The sequence below is a fragment of the Bufo gargarizans genome, chromosome 4, assembly GCF_014858855.1.
Source record: "Bufo gargarizans isolate SCDJY-AF-19 chromosome 4, ASM1485885v1, whole genome shotgun sequence".
Classification (NCBI taxonomy): domain Eukaryota; kingdom Metazoa; phylum Chordata; class Amphibia; order Anura; family Bufonidae; genus Bufo; species Bufo gargarizans.
The window spans coordinates 364295359-364309630 of record NC_058083.1 but is presented as its reverse complement, the minus strand read 5'-3'; the positions used below and the strand labels follow the sequence as shown (position 1 = coordinate 364309630).

The 14272-nt window shown below is 44.7% G+C and overlaps 1 protein-coding gene across 2 annotated transcripts in view; it reads left to right on the top strand.

Annotated features, from left to right (window-relative positions):
* Positions 1–14272, top strand: part of GNPAT (glyceronephosphate O-acyltransferase) — a 57622-nt gene that overhangs the window by 14978 nt on the left and 28372 nt on the right. The window contains exons 3-5 of one of the 2 annotated variants that reach the window (XM_044288753.1): positions 6537–6713; positions 11318–11447; positions 12479–12606. In XM_044288753.1, coding sequence (XP_044144688.1) covers positions 6537–6713; positions 11318–11447; positions 12479–12606 — 435 coding nt within the window. The remainder of the gene's footprint in view (positions 1–6536; positions 6714–11317; positions 11448–12478; positions 12607–14272) is intronic. The other variant, XM_044288754.1, reaches the window with a different exon arrangement.

The following is a 14272-nucleotide window of genomic DNA, read 5'->3' as shown; positions in this document are numbered from 1 at the left end:
CCTAGGCCCCAGGTCCCGAAGCAGGCGGTTCGTCATTTTGCCTGTGCATCATGTCGCACAAAATTTTCATTCCCTCAGTCAGATTCCCTCTGCTTCGCGTGTGCTGTGCCGCCATCTAGTGGCTCAGCTCCGGACGCATTGCTTCCCGCTGCCCAACCTATGGAAGAATCGGAATGGGCACTTTCCCTGTCTAGGGTGGTATAGGATGTCTCCAATACCAAAAAGCTATTGTGGATATATTGAGGCGTTTGTCGGCAGAAGACGGGAGACCAGGGGGTCACCCAAACCCCCTGCTCGTTCCCACTCTCCGAAAGAAAAGGAGGACCAGAGGTTCCAGTAAGAACCTCTGTCTCCCACCAGCAATTGCATCACTACGGCCGCCAGCAATCGCCTCACCAAGTGGCCGCACACCGAAGGTGGTGATCCGGCTGGAGCCAGGGGGGCAGAAGACTTCGAGGCAGTCCTTTGACAGGTCCGACTTTGGGGATCATGGGGCGTGTGCCCTTCACGGCCGTTCCACAAAACGGGCCAGAACATCCCCCCTCAAAGGGTGTCTGTGTCTCCCGTTTCCTCGGCCTCTCCTCCTCCTACTAGACAGTCTTACTCCGACGTGTCCTCAGCTGCAGAGGCATGTTCTCAGGAGAGACGGTCAGATGAGGATGTTGTCTCACCAGAGGGTCAGGCAGAAGTCTTGTCTTTATCCATCGCAGCGGTTGACTTATCTTGGCATGGTGCTGGACACTTGTCAGGCCAAGGTGTTCTTGCCTCCAGAAAAACTAGCCGCTCTTGGTCTGCAGATTCTTCCCTATACTCAATTCCATACCAGAACGCTTCAGCAAGCCTTTCTGTCCAGCTGGGATCGCTCCCCAGACTCCTTGGATCGGCCAATGCGTCTCCTTGCCCCAGTGCGCCGGGCCTTCAGATGGTGGATGGCCTCTCCGATGTTGACATTGGGACGTTCATTTCTCCCTCTCCGTTGGAGGGTGTTAACAACGGACTCAGGCCTCATGGTTTGTGGGGGAGTGTTGGAAAATCTCTAGGTCCAGGGGGTATGGTCACGCGAGGAGCGCTCCCTTCCAATCAATGTTCTGGAGTTGAGGGCGATTCGGCTCTCTCTCTGCAACACTGGGCCGACCATCTCAGGAGTTGTCCGGTGCGGGTGCAGTCCGACAACTCCACAGCGGTGGCATACATCAATCACCACGGTGTCACCTGGATGCCGACAGTCATGGAGGAGACTGCGCTGATTTTCAGCTGGGCGGAGAAACAGGTTCTGACGCTATCGGCAGTTCACATTCCAGGCGTAGACAACTGGATTGCGGACTTTCTCAGCCTGGAGCGCCTCGATCCTGGCGTGTGGGCTTTTCACCCGCAGGTCTTTCGGGACAACTGCGAGAGGTGGGGTCAGCTGGAGGTGGATTTCATGTCCTCGCTGTTCAACAACAAGGTTGAGGACTTCGTTGGGCCCTGGCATGCGATGCACTGGTGATCCCGTGGAGTCGGTTCACGGTTTCCTTACATGTTCCCGCCTCTTCCGCTCATTCCGCGGCTTCTCAGGAAGATCAGGTCCAAGGGACTGCTCGTCATTCTCGTGGCCCCAGATTGGCCGCGCAGGGAAGACGCCGACGAACCTTGGCGTCTTCCTCTTTGGGAGGACTTGCTGTCGCAGGGGCCGATCTTCCACCTGAATTTAGGGTTGCTACATTTAACGGCATGGCTGTTGAAGCCGCCGTACTGAAGGCTCTGGGTTTTTCGGATGCAGTGGTCCAGACTGATTCGTGCCAGGAAGCCGTCATCTTCCAGAATCTTCCACCGGACTTGGACGTCCTACTTTAGTTGGTGTGAGTGGAGACAGCTGTTTCCCGTTCGTTTTTCTTTGCCGCGACTTTTGGCTTTCCTGCTGGGCATGGACTTGGGGCTGGATCTCAGCTCTCTCAAGGGGCAAGTGTCGGCACTCTCCATTCTTTTTCAGCAAAATTTAGCTTTGCTTTCAGGGGTTCAGACTTTTCTGCAGGGGGTGGTGCATGCTGTGCCTCCCTTCCGTCCTCCATTGGATCCTTGGGATCCTTGGACGTCCTACTTTAGTTGGTGTGAGCGGAGACAGCTGTTTCCCATTCGTTTTTCTTTGCCGCGACTTTTGGCTTTCCTGCACTTGGGCATGGACTTGTGAGCTCAACGCTCTCCAATCTTCTCCATTTGAGCCTTTGCAGCAGGTGTCGCTGCGCTTCCTGTCTTATAAGGTGTCTTTTTTGGTTGCAATTACTTCTATCCGTAGAGTGTCAGAACTCGTGGCTTTGTCATGTCGGATCATCAGGATAAGGTGGTCCTTGACCCTGTGCAGTCTTTCTTACCGAAGGTAGTGTCGACATTCCATCTAAATTAGGAGATTATTCTTCCTTCATTTTGTCTGGACCCGTCTCATCCTCGAGAACAGTCGCTCCATACTCTGGATCTGGTGCGTGCAGTGAGTATCTATCTGTCCCAGATGGCCTCTTTCAGGGGGACGGATTCCCTGTTTGTGATTCCAGAGGGGCCAAGACAAGTGCTGGCAGTGTCAAATCCATTTTCAGATGGATTTGTTTGGCTATTGTGAAAGCGTACCGCGTTAAGGAACGGGCCCCACCCTTCCGGGTGACTGCTCATTCGGCTTGGGCGGTGCATCATGGGCCTTCGGACCTTCAGGTGTGCAAGGCGGCAACCTGGTCGTCTTTGCATACTTTTTCTAAGTTTTACAGGGTGCACACCTTTGCATCTTCTGACGCTTCGTTGGGGCGTAGAGTTTTGCAGACAGCGGTTCTCTGATTGGCAGGGGTATTGAAGTTAAGCCCACCCTCAGGGACTGCTCTGGAATGTCCCATGGTCAATGCCTATGTCCCCCAGCCGTAAAATCTGTTTCTCTTCCGTTCATTGGGGGACACAGCGCCCACCCAGTTTTTTTCGGGCCTGTGTGGTTCTGGGTTTACACATAATGTGATTTTCTCATGTCTGGTTTCTCCTACTGCTTTTGCACTAAACTGATTAGCTTGGTTCCTGCAGGAAGGGATAAAGCTGAAGAGGGAGGAGCTTACACTTTGTGTACTTAGTGTCCGCCTCCTGGCGGCAACAGCTATATCCATGGTCAATGCCTGTGTCCCCAATGAACGGAAGAGAAACAGATTTTACAGTGAGTACAAAAAACAAATTCTTCAAAAAATGCAGACAGCACATGGCTAGCATCTGTGTGCTGTTCATATCCACGTGTCCGTCCTGCAAATTATAGAACATGTTCTATTCTTGCCCATTTTGCGGACAAGAATAGGCATTTCTACTGTTGGGCTTACAAAAAGGACGGCATGCACCCGGCTGTACCTGGACTGCAAAATACATAGGGTCGTGTGCATGTAGCTTTATATTGTTTTCTCATTTGTATTGTATGTTTTTAAAGCAGTAAATTCTATAAACGTTTTATATTGGTGTTATATTGTTATTATAAACATGCATTGTATGGTGTATGATAGCTGTGTTCACCCTTCCAGGGCACACACTGAACCTCTAAGGCCACGTTCACACAGAATTTCCAAGTGTATTTTTGGCACGTCCTCCACGTTAAAAACTGCTCTGAATCCGGCTCCCATTTTTTATATATGGGAAATCCCCATTGTAGTACATACAGAACTTTTTCTTGTGAGTTAAAAGATAACTCTTTTTCACTCAAAATTCTATTTTCATATATGTTGTTGCTGCTGTGGTGATAATCCATAATCACTAATTATTGTGTTCACAGACCACTTTTTTTTAATAAGATTCCGTCCATAGCAACCGCTCCTCGCAATACTTTTTTCTGACTATCTTCTCAAGATGGCCGCTGATGCCCTTACCCTGAGGCTAAGACCTCTCTCCCTAACTACTCAGAATTCTTACGGCTCATCTTGGGAACGCGCAGCCTCACCCCAACCAATCGGATTTCTCCAGACTTAAACACGCCCTCTTCCTCCTGAGTAGTATTCATCGTGAATATTCTAATCGCGAATTTCAGCACTATCGCGGTCCGACAGGAGCGCGCACCCAGCGTTTGGGACTGCCCACTACTATGTCCTCCGTCTTCTGTATATAGAACTAGCAACGCTGTTTTACCTGCACCACTGAAATGCCTGGGGGAGGAAAGAACATGCTGCAATTACTAGGTAATTTAATACCTATACAAAAGTATTAACTAGGGAACTTAGGTAAATTTAGGCCACATGCACACAAACGTATTTTGTTTCCGTGTCCACTCCGTTTTTGTTTTTTTTTTGCGGATAGGATGTGGACCCATTCATAGGTCCGCAAAAAATGCAAATAGCACACACTGTGCTGTCCGCATCAGTATGTCTGTTCCGTAGCCCCGCAAAAAAAATAGAATATATCCTATTCTTGTCCATTTTAAGCATTGTTACAATGTATCCGCAAAAAATAACAGATGGCATATGGATGTCATACGTTTATTGTCACGGATCTGCAATTTGCGGACCGCAAAACACATACGGTCGTGTGCATGTAGCTTTAGTCAGACCAATCCCATTGCATAAAAAAATATATATGACAGTTACTCTTTAATTGATAATGAAAAAAGGAACATGTTCATTCTTGGTACGGATTCTGCGTGGAAATTCCCATTCAAATAAGTGGGAGGCCTGAAAATCGCCTCAATATCCACACCAAAAACCATTTCCGAAAGAAAAACAGCGTGGAGAATACATGGTATTTTGATGGGGAGTGCAAACCTACATTTTCCGCATGCTAATACAGTCATGTTGCATCTGTGATTACTGCTGAGCCCATTGAGGTCTGGTCTGTCTTCTAAGGCTACTTTCACACTGCCGTTTCTGGGTACGTCTGTGAGATCTGTTTCAGGGCTCTTACAAGCGGCCCAAAACGGATCAGTTTAGCCCCAATGCATTCTGAATGGATGCGGATCCATTCAGGATGCATCAGTTTGGCTCCATTCCGCTCTGGAGGCGGACACCAAAACGCTGCTTGCGATGCGGATCCAAACGGATCCGTCCTGACTTACAATGTAAGTCAATGGGGATGGATCTGTTTACATTGACACAATATTGGTGCAATTGTAAACGGATCCGTCCCCCTTTGACTTTCAATGTAAGTTAGGACGGATCTGTTTGACTTACACTTAGACTTTTTTTGACAGAGTTAATGCAAACTGATCCGTTCTGAACGGATACCAACGTTTGCATTATAGGTGCGGATTCGTCTGTGCAGACAGACAGATCCGCACCTAAACGCAGGTGTGAAAGTAGCCTTATAACTGCACTGAAAGAAGTTCAAGAGAAAAAAAATACATGGTTACTTTAAATGTCCATGATTTAGTGTGTGTTGACTTCCTGATTTTTAACCCCTTCGGAACCCTGGGATTTTCCTTTTTGTTGCGTTTTCATTTTTCACTCCCCACCTTCCAATAGTTCTAACTTTTTTTTTTTTTTCCATTATGAGGACTTATTTTTTTGCCGGACAAGTTGTACTTTCTAATTGCACCATTTGCGGTTGCATACCATGTAATTGGAAGCGGAAAAAAAAATACAAATGGGGTAGAATTGGGAAAGAACGCAATTACGAAAAAGGTTTTTATTTAATGTTTTTACACTGTACACTATGCGGTAAAATTGACCTGTTATCTTCATTCTCCAGGTCACTACGAACGATACCATACTTGTATAATTTTTCTTGCATTTTAATACAAAAAAATATTAAAACCTTTTGAGGAAAACAAAAATAAATTTTTAGAACCATATTCTGACCCCTATAAATTTTTGTAGCTATGTGTACGGAGCTGTGTGAGGGCTCATTTTGCGGGATGATCTGTTATTTTCAGTGATATCCATTTTAAGTGTGTGCGACTTTTTAATAACTTTTTATAAAAAAATTATTGGGTAGTTGAAGTTATTATTTTTTTTTTTTTCCCGTTACGCCATTTGCCATTAATATTGTTATATTTTAACAGTATGGGCATTTTTCGCACGCAGCGATACCCATGATGTTTAATTTTTTTTATTAGTTAAGTATTTTTATTTTGAGGAAAGGGGGGTGATTTGAACTTTTAGTTGTGTTTTATTTTTTATTTTTTTATATCTGTAAACTTTTTTTTTTTTTTTTTGTCACCTTGGTTGACAATAACTGGCAATCATTCGATTGCCCGTATTATTCTTTGATGGCTAAAGACTTTATTTGCACTAAACCAATACAAGGCTGCCACCTAGTGGCCTGTATTGGTATATTTATCTAATTGACTCTGCTTGAGTCTTCGTGCAATTAGTGCAATATAACAGGTTCCCCGATCTCAGCCGGGGAAAGCTGTTACCGGACTGGAAACTCGCGACTTCCGGTTCCGGGCTGATCAGATGCCGTGGTCGCATTTGACCACGGCATCTGAAGGGTAAGATGTATGCGATCAGCCTTATGGCATATACATGTGCCGCGAGGCTCTGCTATTTAAAATGTTTGGGGACCGGTACGGCGGAGGTCCTTAAGGGGTTAATTGACATATCTTGCATCCTCTGCAGATTAATTTGGAGTCTGGAGAATCCCTTGATGTTATTCGGGATCAAGCAACTGAGATTCTCGATGAAATGGGTCAAAATTTATCTCTGGCTGCTATCCGAATGTTTGCCCTCACGCTGAGCAAGATCTTCAAAAGACTTTTCCAAAAAGTTTGTGTCAATGAGGAGGGTATACAGAGAGTAAGTACTGCTAAGTCTCAGGTATCAAATAGCTTTTGATGTTTGCGAGAGAGGATGCATACATTTCAGGTTTCTCATTTAGGCTAGTTCCACACTAGCAGCTATACGGCAGGTAACAACCTGCCAGATATCTGCGCCGGAGGTTGGTAAGGGTCCATCCAGTCCCATTCACTATAATATTTTCTGGAATGTGTCAGGATCTCCGCCCAGTCCCAGTTATAGTGAATCGCTGCCACTAGTATGGAACTAGTCTCATCATTTTGAGATACAGGAAGGTGAGTTCTTGTGCGATTCGTTTAATACCTGTCCCTTTTTGGAAAAATGACTTTCTGCTGCCATTTTCTGCATAGGAGATAAAACTAAGTGATCGTGTTGGGAAAATTCTTTAATTGTACTCAACTTCACCTGAGCTTTAAAGGGGTTATACAGTTTGTTTTAACTGATCCATCCTCTAGATAGATCATCAGCATCTGATCGGCGGGGGTCCGACACCCGGGACCCCGCCGATCAGCTGTTTGAGTAGGCAGCGGCTCTGGCAGCAGTGTTGCGGCCTTCTCACTGTTTACTGCTGGCCCAGTGATGTCACGACTAGCATCAACTGGCCTGGGCAGGGCTAAGCTCCATTCAAGTGGAACCCCGCCGATCAGATGCTGATGATCTATCCAGAGGATAGATTATCAGTTAAAACAAAATGCAGAACCCCTTTAAGGTGGACTCTCCCACCTCCAGGGGTGCATCTAGCCTTTCTGCTGAATGAGGTGAAAATTGAAATGGCACCCCATCCTCTGCATGCCAAATTCTCAACCTATCCTCTTCTCTCCTAACATTACATAATTCACTACAAAACATACAGGGTCATACAGTGCCACATACCTCTTACATCCAGCGATGTCTCCTCTGATGTAGATGTTCTTTTTTCTCATCTTCTCCATTTAAACTAGACCATCATGATGATTTCTTTCAGCCATCTCTTATCTCTGCGAAGTTTGACAAACAGGCATCTTAGTTTCCTACTTTTCCATCATTTTCCCACTCTCGGAACACCCCATCCTGCCACCCCCAATATTTTGCCTGCTGTGCTGACCAATACTATACCTCAGAAACAGCTAGTACCACACAGATAGTGCCCCTTCAATAATTATTGGCATGCAGTGCACTATAAGCAGGCATGGGATCCAGCCGGTTCTCTCCGGTTCTGCCGAACCGTTTGTTAAAATTACAGGCGGTTCGCAGGACCGGTGAGAAGCAGGGATCCCGACCCGGTCCTGCAGCTGCGCCTGCATCAGTGGCGTAGCTATAGGGGTGGGGGCGGAGCGGAAGCCGAGAGGAGAGGGCCGGCCGGCCCTGTGTGACGCGCACTGTGCAGGGCAGCTGGGCAGGCGAAGTGAGGAGGGGCCGGGCCGGGGGAGCGGCTTCAGTTGAGGTGCGACGCAGGACTTAGTCACGTACCTCACTGTGACCTCCTGCGGCGGATCTCGCGAGATGACGCGATGACGCGGCGCGGGAAGGCACAGTGAGCGAGGCATTGGTGACCGCCTGTACCAGGATGCCACAAGCTGTGAAGGAGATAGAGAGGTAAGTTAAGTATTAATTATTTCTCCTAAGCAGGTGCCTACTCCACCTTCCCCTCATCCTGACCCAATGTTTAGATTCTTTTAGCCAAACAAGAGTTATGGATGGGGTTGATGACAATATTTAAGGTGGCCACACACAGGGAAACACATCTATTTTGCCCACAGAGTCAGAGCAGCTTTTTTAAGCGGTACTCCACTATGTAATGGCCCACTCTTTATTTTTAATGTAATGGCCCCCACTTTATTATTAATGTAATGGCCCCCACTTTATTATTAATGTAATGGCCCCCTCTTTATTATTAATATAATGGCCCCCTCTTTATTATTAATGTAATGGCCCCCTCTTTGTTATTAATGTAATGGCCCCCTCTTTGTTATTAAAGTGGGGGCCATTATATTAATAATAAAGAGGGGGCCATTATATTAATAATAAAGAGGGGGCCATTATATTAATAATAAAGAGGGGGCCATTATATTAATAATAAAGAGGGGGCCATTATATTAATAATAAAGAGGGGGCCATTATATTAATAATAAAGAGGGGGCCATTATATTAATAATAAAGAGGGGGCCATTATATTAATAATAGAGGGGGCCATTATATTATTAATAAAGTGGGGGCCATTATATTAATAATAAAGAGGGGGCCATTATATTAAAAATAAAGAGTGGGCCATTATATTAAAAATAAAGAGTGGGCCATTATAATAATAATAAAGAGGGGGCCGTTACAGTAATAACAAAGAGGCGGCCGTTACAGTAATAACAAAGAGGGGGCCGTTACAGTAATAACAAAGAGGGGGCCGTTACAGTAATAACAAAGAGGGGGCCGTTACAGTGATAACAAAGAGGGGGCCATTATATTAATAATAAAGAGGGGGCCATTATATTAATAAAAAAGAGGGGGTATATATGGTGTATGTAAATATGTCGTGACTGTGTTGCATATATATGGTGTATGTAAATATGTGTCATGACTCGTGACGCGCTGCGTATCCACCGCTGAGTAGGGAACCTGTTGTTAAAAATTTGAATCCCACCCCTGACTATAAGAACTGCTCCCAGCAAATAGTGGCCCTGACTCTAGTAGTGTTGTAAACATAGTGTATCCCAAAAATAATTGTTCTAAGCTGATACTGTGCCAGTGCCCCCCAGAGTAATAGTGCTCCCAAAGTCCCACCAATAGTAATAATTCTCTGCCAGAGTACACTTAGTAGTAATAGTGCCCCTACAGTGCCCCCAACAGTAATAATGTCCCCACTGTGCCCCAAAAGTAATAATGCTCCCATAGTGCCCATGCTAATCATGTTCCCCATATTCCCACAGTAGTAATAAAGCTCACCATAATGCCCCCCAGTAGTTATAATTCTCTTTATGATGTGTGCCAGTACAAAAAATATACCCCCTTTTAATGTCTGCTCTGTGTGCCCCTCATAATGTTTGGCAGTACAAAATGCCCCTATTTAGTGCCCCCATAATGCTTTCCCCCCCTTCCCAATAGTGGCCCAACAGCACGGTGCCAAATGAAAAGAATTGAACTAAAATACTTACGGTACCTCCATGCAGCTGTTGGCGAAGTGGTGCAGGCCTCTTCCGACCTATGTCCCGCGCTGTATGCTGCCTGGCTTAGGCGGCGTAATGATGTCTGCGCCGGCCTCTGATAGGCTACGTGCACTAGGCCTGAACCCTGTCAGAAGGAACGGCGCAGGGGGATGTTGCTCCCATGCCCCTCTGCAGCATTGAACTGTATCGCCATCCTGAGGATGGCGATACAGTTGAATATAGAATATTTCCCTCGGCCCTGCCATTGCACCCACTTGTGTGCTAGGTCGTGCCCTGCTCACCTTGGCCCTTACAGCAGTGTAAGGGTGGATTCACAAACAAGTTTGTTGTGGCGTTTTTCTGCACTTCACCATTTTTAGTGGCATTTTTTTTGCACCTGCAGTTTTTGGTAACTTTTTGTTGCAGATATACCAGATCCGGGAATTATAAAAATTATAAAAGTGGCTACTGATCTTTTTTCTAATTTTTTGTGCTTCGGATTTTTTTTTTTTTTTTTTTAACACGGCACACTCAGTTTTTTTCCAGGACAATTCCATCTCCTAAATAGGTAAAAAGAGAGCCTGGAAAAACACCACCCACACATTTGCCTGCACAAAAAAAAAAAGCCATGGTATTCCTATTTATTTTTTTGGTTGGTAAAATTGTTTTCTGGACCCTCGATTTTTACCTGGGTGAGGTGGAGGCCTTGTTGCATTTGTCTGCACTAGTGCAGCTTTTTCTCTTTTGGAAAAACCTGTGGAAGATAGCTGAAGTGTAGTTGGAATTGCTATTGAAGCAGTGTTGGAAATTGCTGTATAAGGGTCCATTCACACGTCCGTTTTTTCTTTCCTGATCTGTTCCGTTTTTTCAGGAACAGATCAGGACCAGATCTGGACCCATTCATTTTCAATGGGTCCTGGAAAAAATCGGACAGCACAATATGTGCTGTCCGTTTCCGTTGTTCCGTTCCGCATGTCCGTTTAAATATAAAACATGTCCTATTCTTGTCCTGAAAAATCGGATCCTGGTACAATACAAAGTCAATGTATCCGCAAAAAACGGATGACATTCGGATGTCATTCCGTATGTCATCCGTTTTTTGCGGATTCCGTTCCTGGAAACACATAACAAATTTTTTTTTTTTTTTTTTTTTTTTTTATTTTTTTTTCAAAGAAATCCAAACAACTTAATTTGATTATTGAAATGTATACATGTTCCCGTTTTTTGCGGATCCGCAAAAAACGGATGACATACGGAAACATTTTCAGGAACAACGGATCCGCAAAAAACGGACCGTTTTTCAGGATGAAAAAAAACAGGACGTGTGAATGGACCCTAAGGGGAATCCGTCACCACATACCTGTAGATGTGCGCTGTTCTCGCTGCTGTCAGTTTAGAAAAAAAATGCCCACCCCCCCATAAAAAAGAAAAAATTTAATATAAGAAAAAAAAACACAGATTTACTTATATTTTTATTTAATTCTTCAGTTGGCCCAAGCGATTCAAGAGCATCCAGTTGTGCTGTTGCCCAGTCATCGGAGCTACATAGACTTTTTGATGATGTCATATATTTTATACACCTATGATCTAGCACTTCCTGTTATTGCGGCTGGAATGGGTAAGTACTCGCCTATTTGTTGCGGCTGAATTAAAGGGGTTCTCACCTCAGCAAATGGCATTTATCATGTAGAGAAAGGTTAATAAAAGGCACTTACTAATGTATTGTTATTATCCATATTGCCTCCTTTGCTGGCTGGATTCATTTTTCCATCACATTATACACTGCTCGTTTCCATTGTTATGTCCACCCTGCAATCCAGCAGTGGTGTCAATGCTTTATACACTATGGGAAAAAGTACCGTCCTATATGTGCTCCCAATGTCCCAGCCAACCAGAGAGGCTGGCGTCTTTTCCTGTAGTGTGCAAGCACGACAATCGCTGATGGATTACAGGGTGGTCATAACCTCTGGATACGAGCAGTGTATAATGTGGTGGAAAAATGAATCCAGCCAGCAAAGGAAGCAATATGGATAATAACAATACATTAGTAAGTGGCTTGTATTAACTTTATCTACATTATAAATGCCACTTACTGAAGTGACACAACCCCTTTGTGACACAACATTTGCCTTATGTTCTGTCTTATACTACTGGAGTTTAACGTGTTTGTGTTTCTTTTCACCCACTTGCAGGATGACAGACCGAACTGGATGGACAAATTGTCTTTTTTCGGCCTTATGTACTATGTTACTATGTTATTCAAGGTTGTCCACTTTCTACTGAAACGTCAGAAATGCATTACACTGATGTGTAATGGCAAACAAACACTAAAGGGCATACTGATAAATAAACTGCAGCATCCAACAGAGCGATGGCTGCTTCCTCTGCTGCACAGATGCTGAAAGTGTTAAGAACATGTACAGGAGTTTCTGAGCGCCTGCACAGTAGAGGTCACAGCTGCCACCATTTTGGGAAGCTACGGAGGCGGCAATTTGTTTATGCCCTGAAACTTTTAGTGGCAAATTTCAGTGGCATTTCTGAAAGTTGAGCAAAAATGGACAACCCCTTTAACATGACCTAATTAGTGCTGGATTATTAGATAGAAAAGGTATATAACATTTCTTTAAAATTATTTTATTATATACTTAGACTTCATGGGAATGAAAATTGTGGGAGAATTGCTACGAATGTCTGGTGCCTTCTTCATGAGACGCACATTCCGTGGAAACAAGCTTTACTGGGCAGTATTTGCGGAGTACGTGAAGACAATGTTGCGGGTCAGTAAAATGAATCCTCTTTCCTTCACCTATTACCCTAAACAGATTGTACCATTTATTACAGGAATCCTCAAACTGCAGCCCTCCAGCTGTTGCAAAACTACAACTCCCAGCATACCCAAACAGCCTACAGGTATCAGCCTACAGAAGGACATTGTGGGAGTTGTAGTTTTACAACAACCGGGGGGCTGCAGTTTGAGGATGCCTGGTGTATTATGTCATGGGTTAGTAAGCACACCAGATGTGGACGGCATAGAACAGCATCAGGGGTTTGCTTTAGAAAGTATAATTAAAGAGAGTCTATCGCCAACTTTAGGGCATCTCTTTAAAAATAAGCCAGCAAGAGCTACATACCATTAGATAAGACGTATGATCACCCTCAGGCTTTTTTTCATACAGCATTATCACAAAAAATATATTAAACTTTTATGGAATATCCTCTGGGGAGGTGGGCTTCGACTGACGAGGCACCCATTTAGCAGGAAAATAAGGGTTCCATGTTGCTCATTCTTCCCGATGAGGCTAGTACTACATGCTGGCAGACAATGAAAAGACAAGTGACCAGAGCTCTCCATCTAAGTCACTTGGCTGAGCATTGGTCAGGAGCAGGGAAGTAGGGATAGTTGAAGCAAGAGAAGCAACTAGTACCAGGCCCAAACTCAGAAGGACCCCATCCAGGAGGAGGACTGAAATATTTTTTTGTCAGGCCCCCTTAACCGTATTATACATGACATTCTGTACAGTAACAGTGTGTGTGTGTGTGTGTATATGTGTGTGTGTGTGTGTGTGTGTGTATATATATATATATATATATATATATATATATATATATATAGTACAGACCAAAAGTTTGGACACACCTTCTCATTCAAAGAGTTTTCTTTATTTTCATGACTATGAAAATTGTAGATTCATACTGAAGGCATCAAAACTATGAACTAACACATGTGGAATTATATACATAACAAAAAAGTGTGAAACAACTGAAAATATGTCATATTCTAGGTTCTTCAAAGTAGCCACCTTTTGCTTTGCTTACTGCTTTGCACACTCTTGGCATTCTCTTGATGAGCTTCTAGAGGTAGTCACCTGAAATGGTCTTTCAACAGTCTTAAAGGAGTTCCCAGAGATGCTTAGCTTGTTGGCCCTTTTGCCTTCACTCTGCGGTCCAGCTTACCCCAAACCATCTCGATTGGGTTCAGGTCCGGTGACTGTGGAGGCCAGGTCATCTGGCGCAGCACCCCATCACTCTCCATGGTCAAATAGCCCTTACACAGCCTGGAGGTGTGTTTGGGGTCATTGTCCTGTTGAAAAATAAATGATGGTCCAACTAAACGCAAATCGGATGGAATAGCATGCCGCTGCAAGATGCTGTGGTGGCCATGCTGCTTCAGTATGCCTTCAATTTTGAATAAATCCCCAACAGTGTCACCAGCAAAGCACCCCACACCATCACACCTCCTCCTCCATGCTTCACGGTTGGAACCAGGCATGTAGAGTCCATCCGTTCACGTTTTCTGCGTTGCACAAAGACACAGTGGTTGGAACCAAAGATCTCAAATTTGGACTCATCAGACCAAAGCACAGATTTCCACTGGTCTAATGTCCATTCCTTGTGTTCTTTAGCCCAAACAAGTCTCTTCTGCTTGTTGCCTGTCCTTAGCAG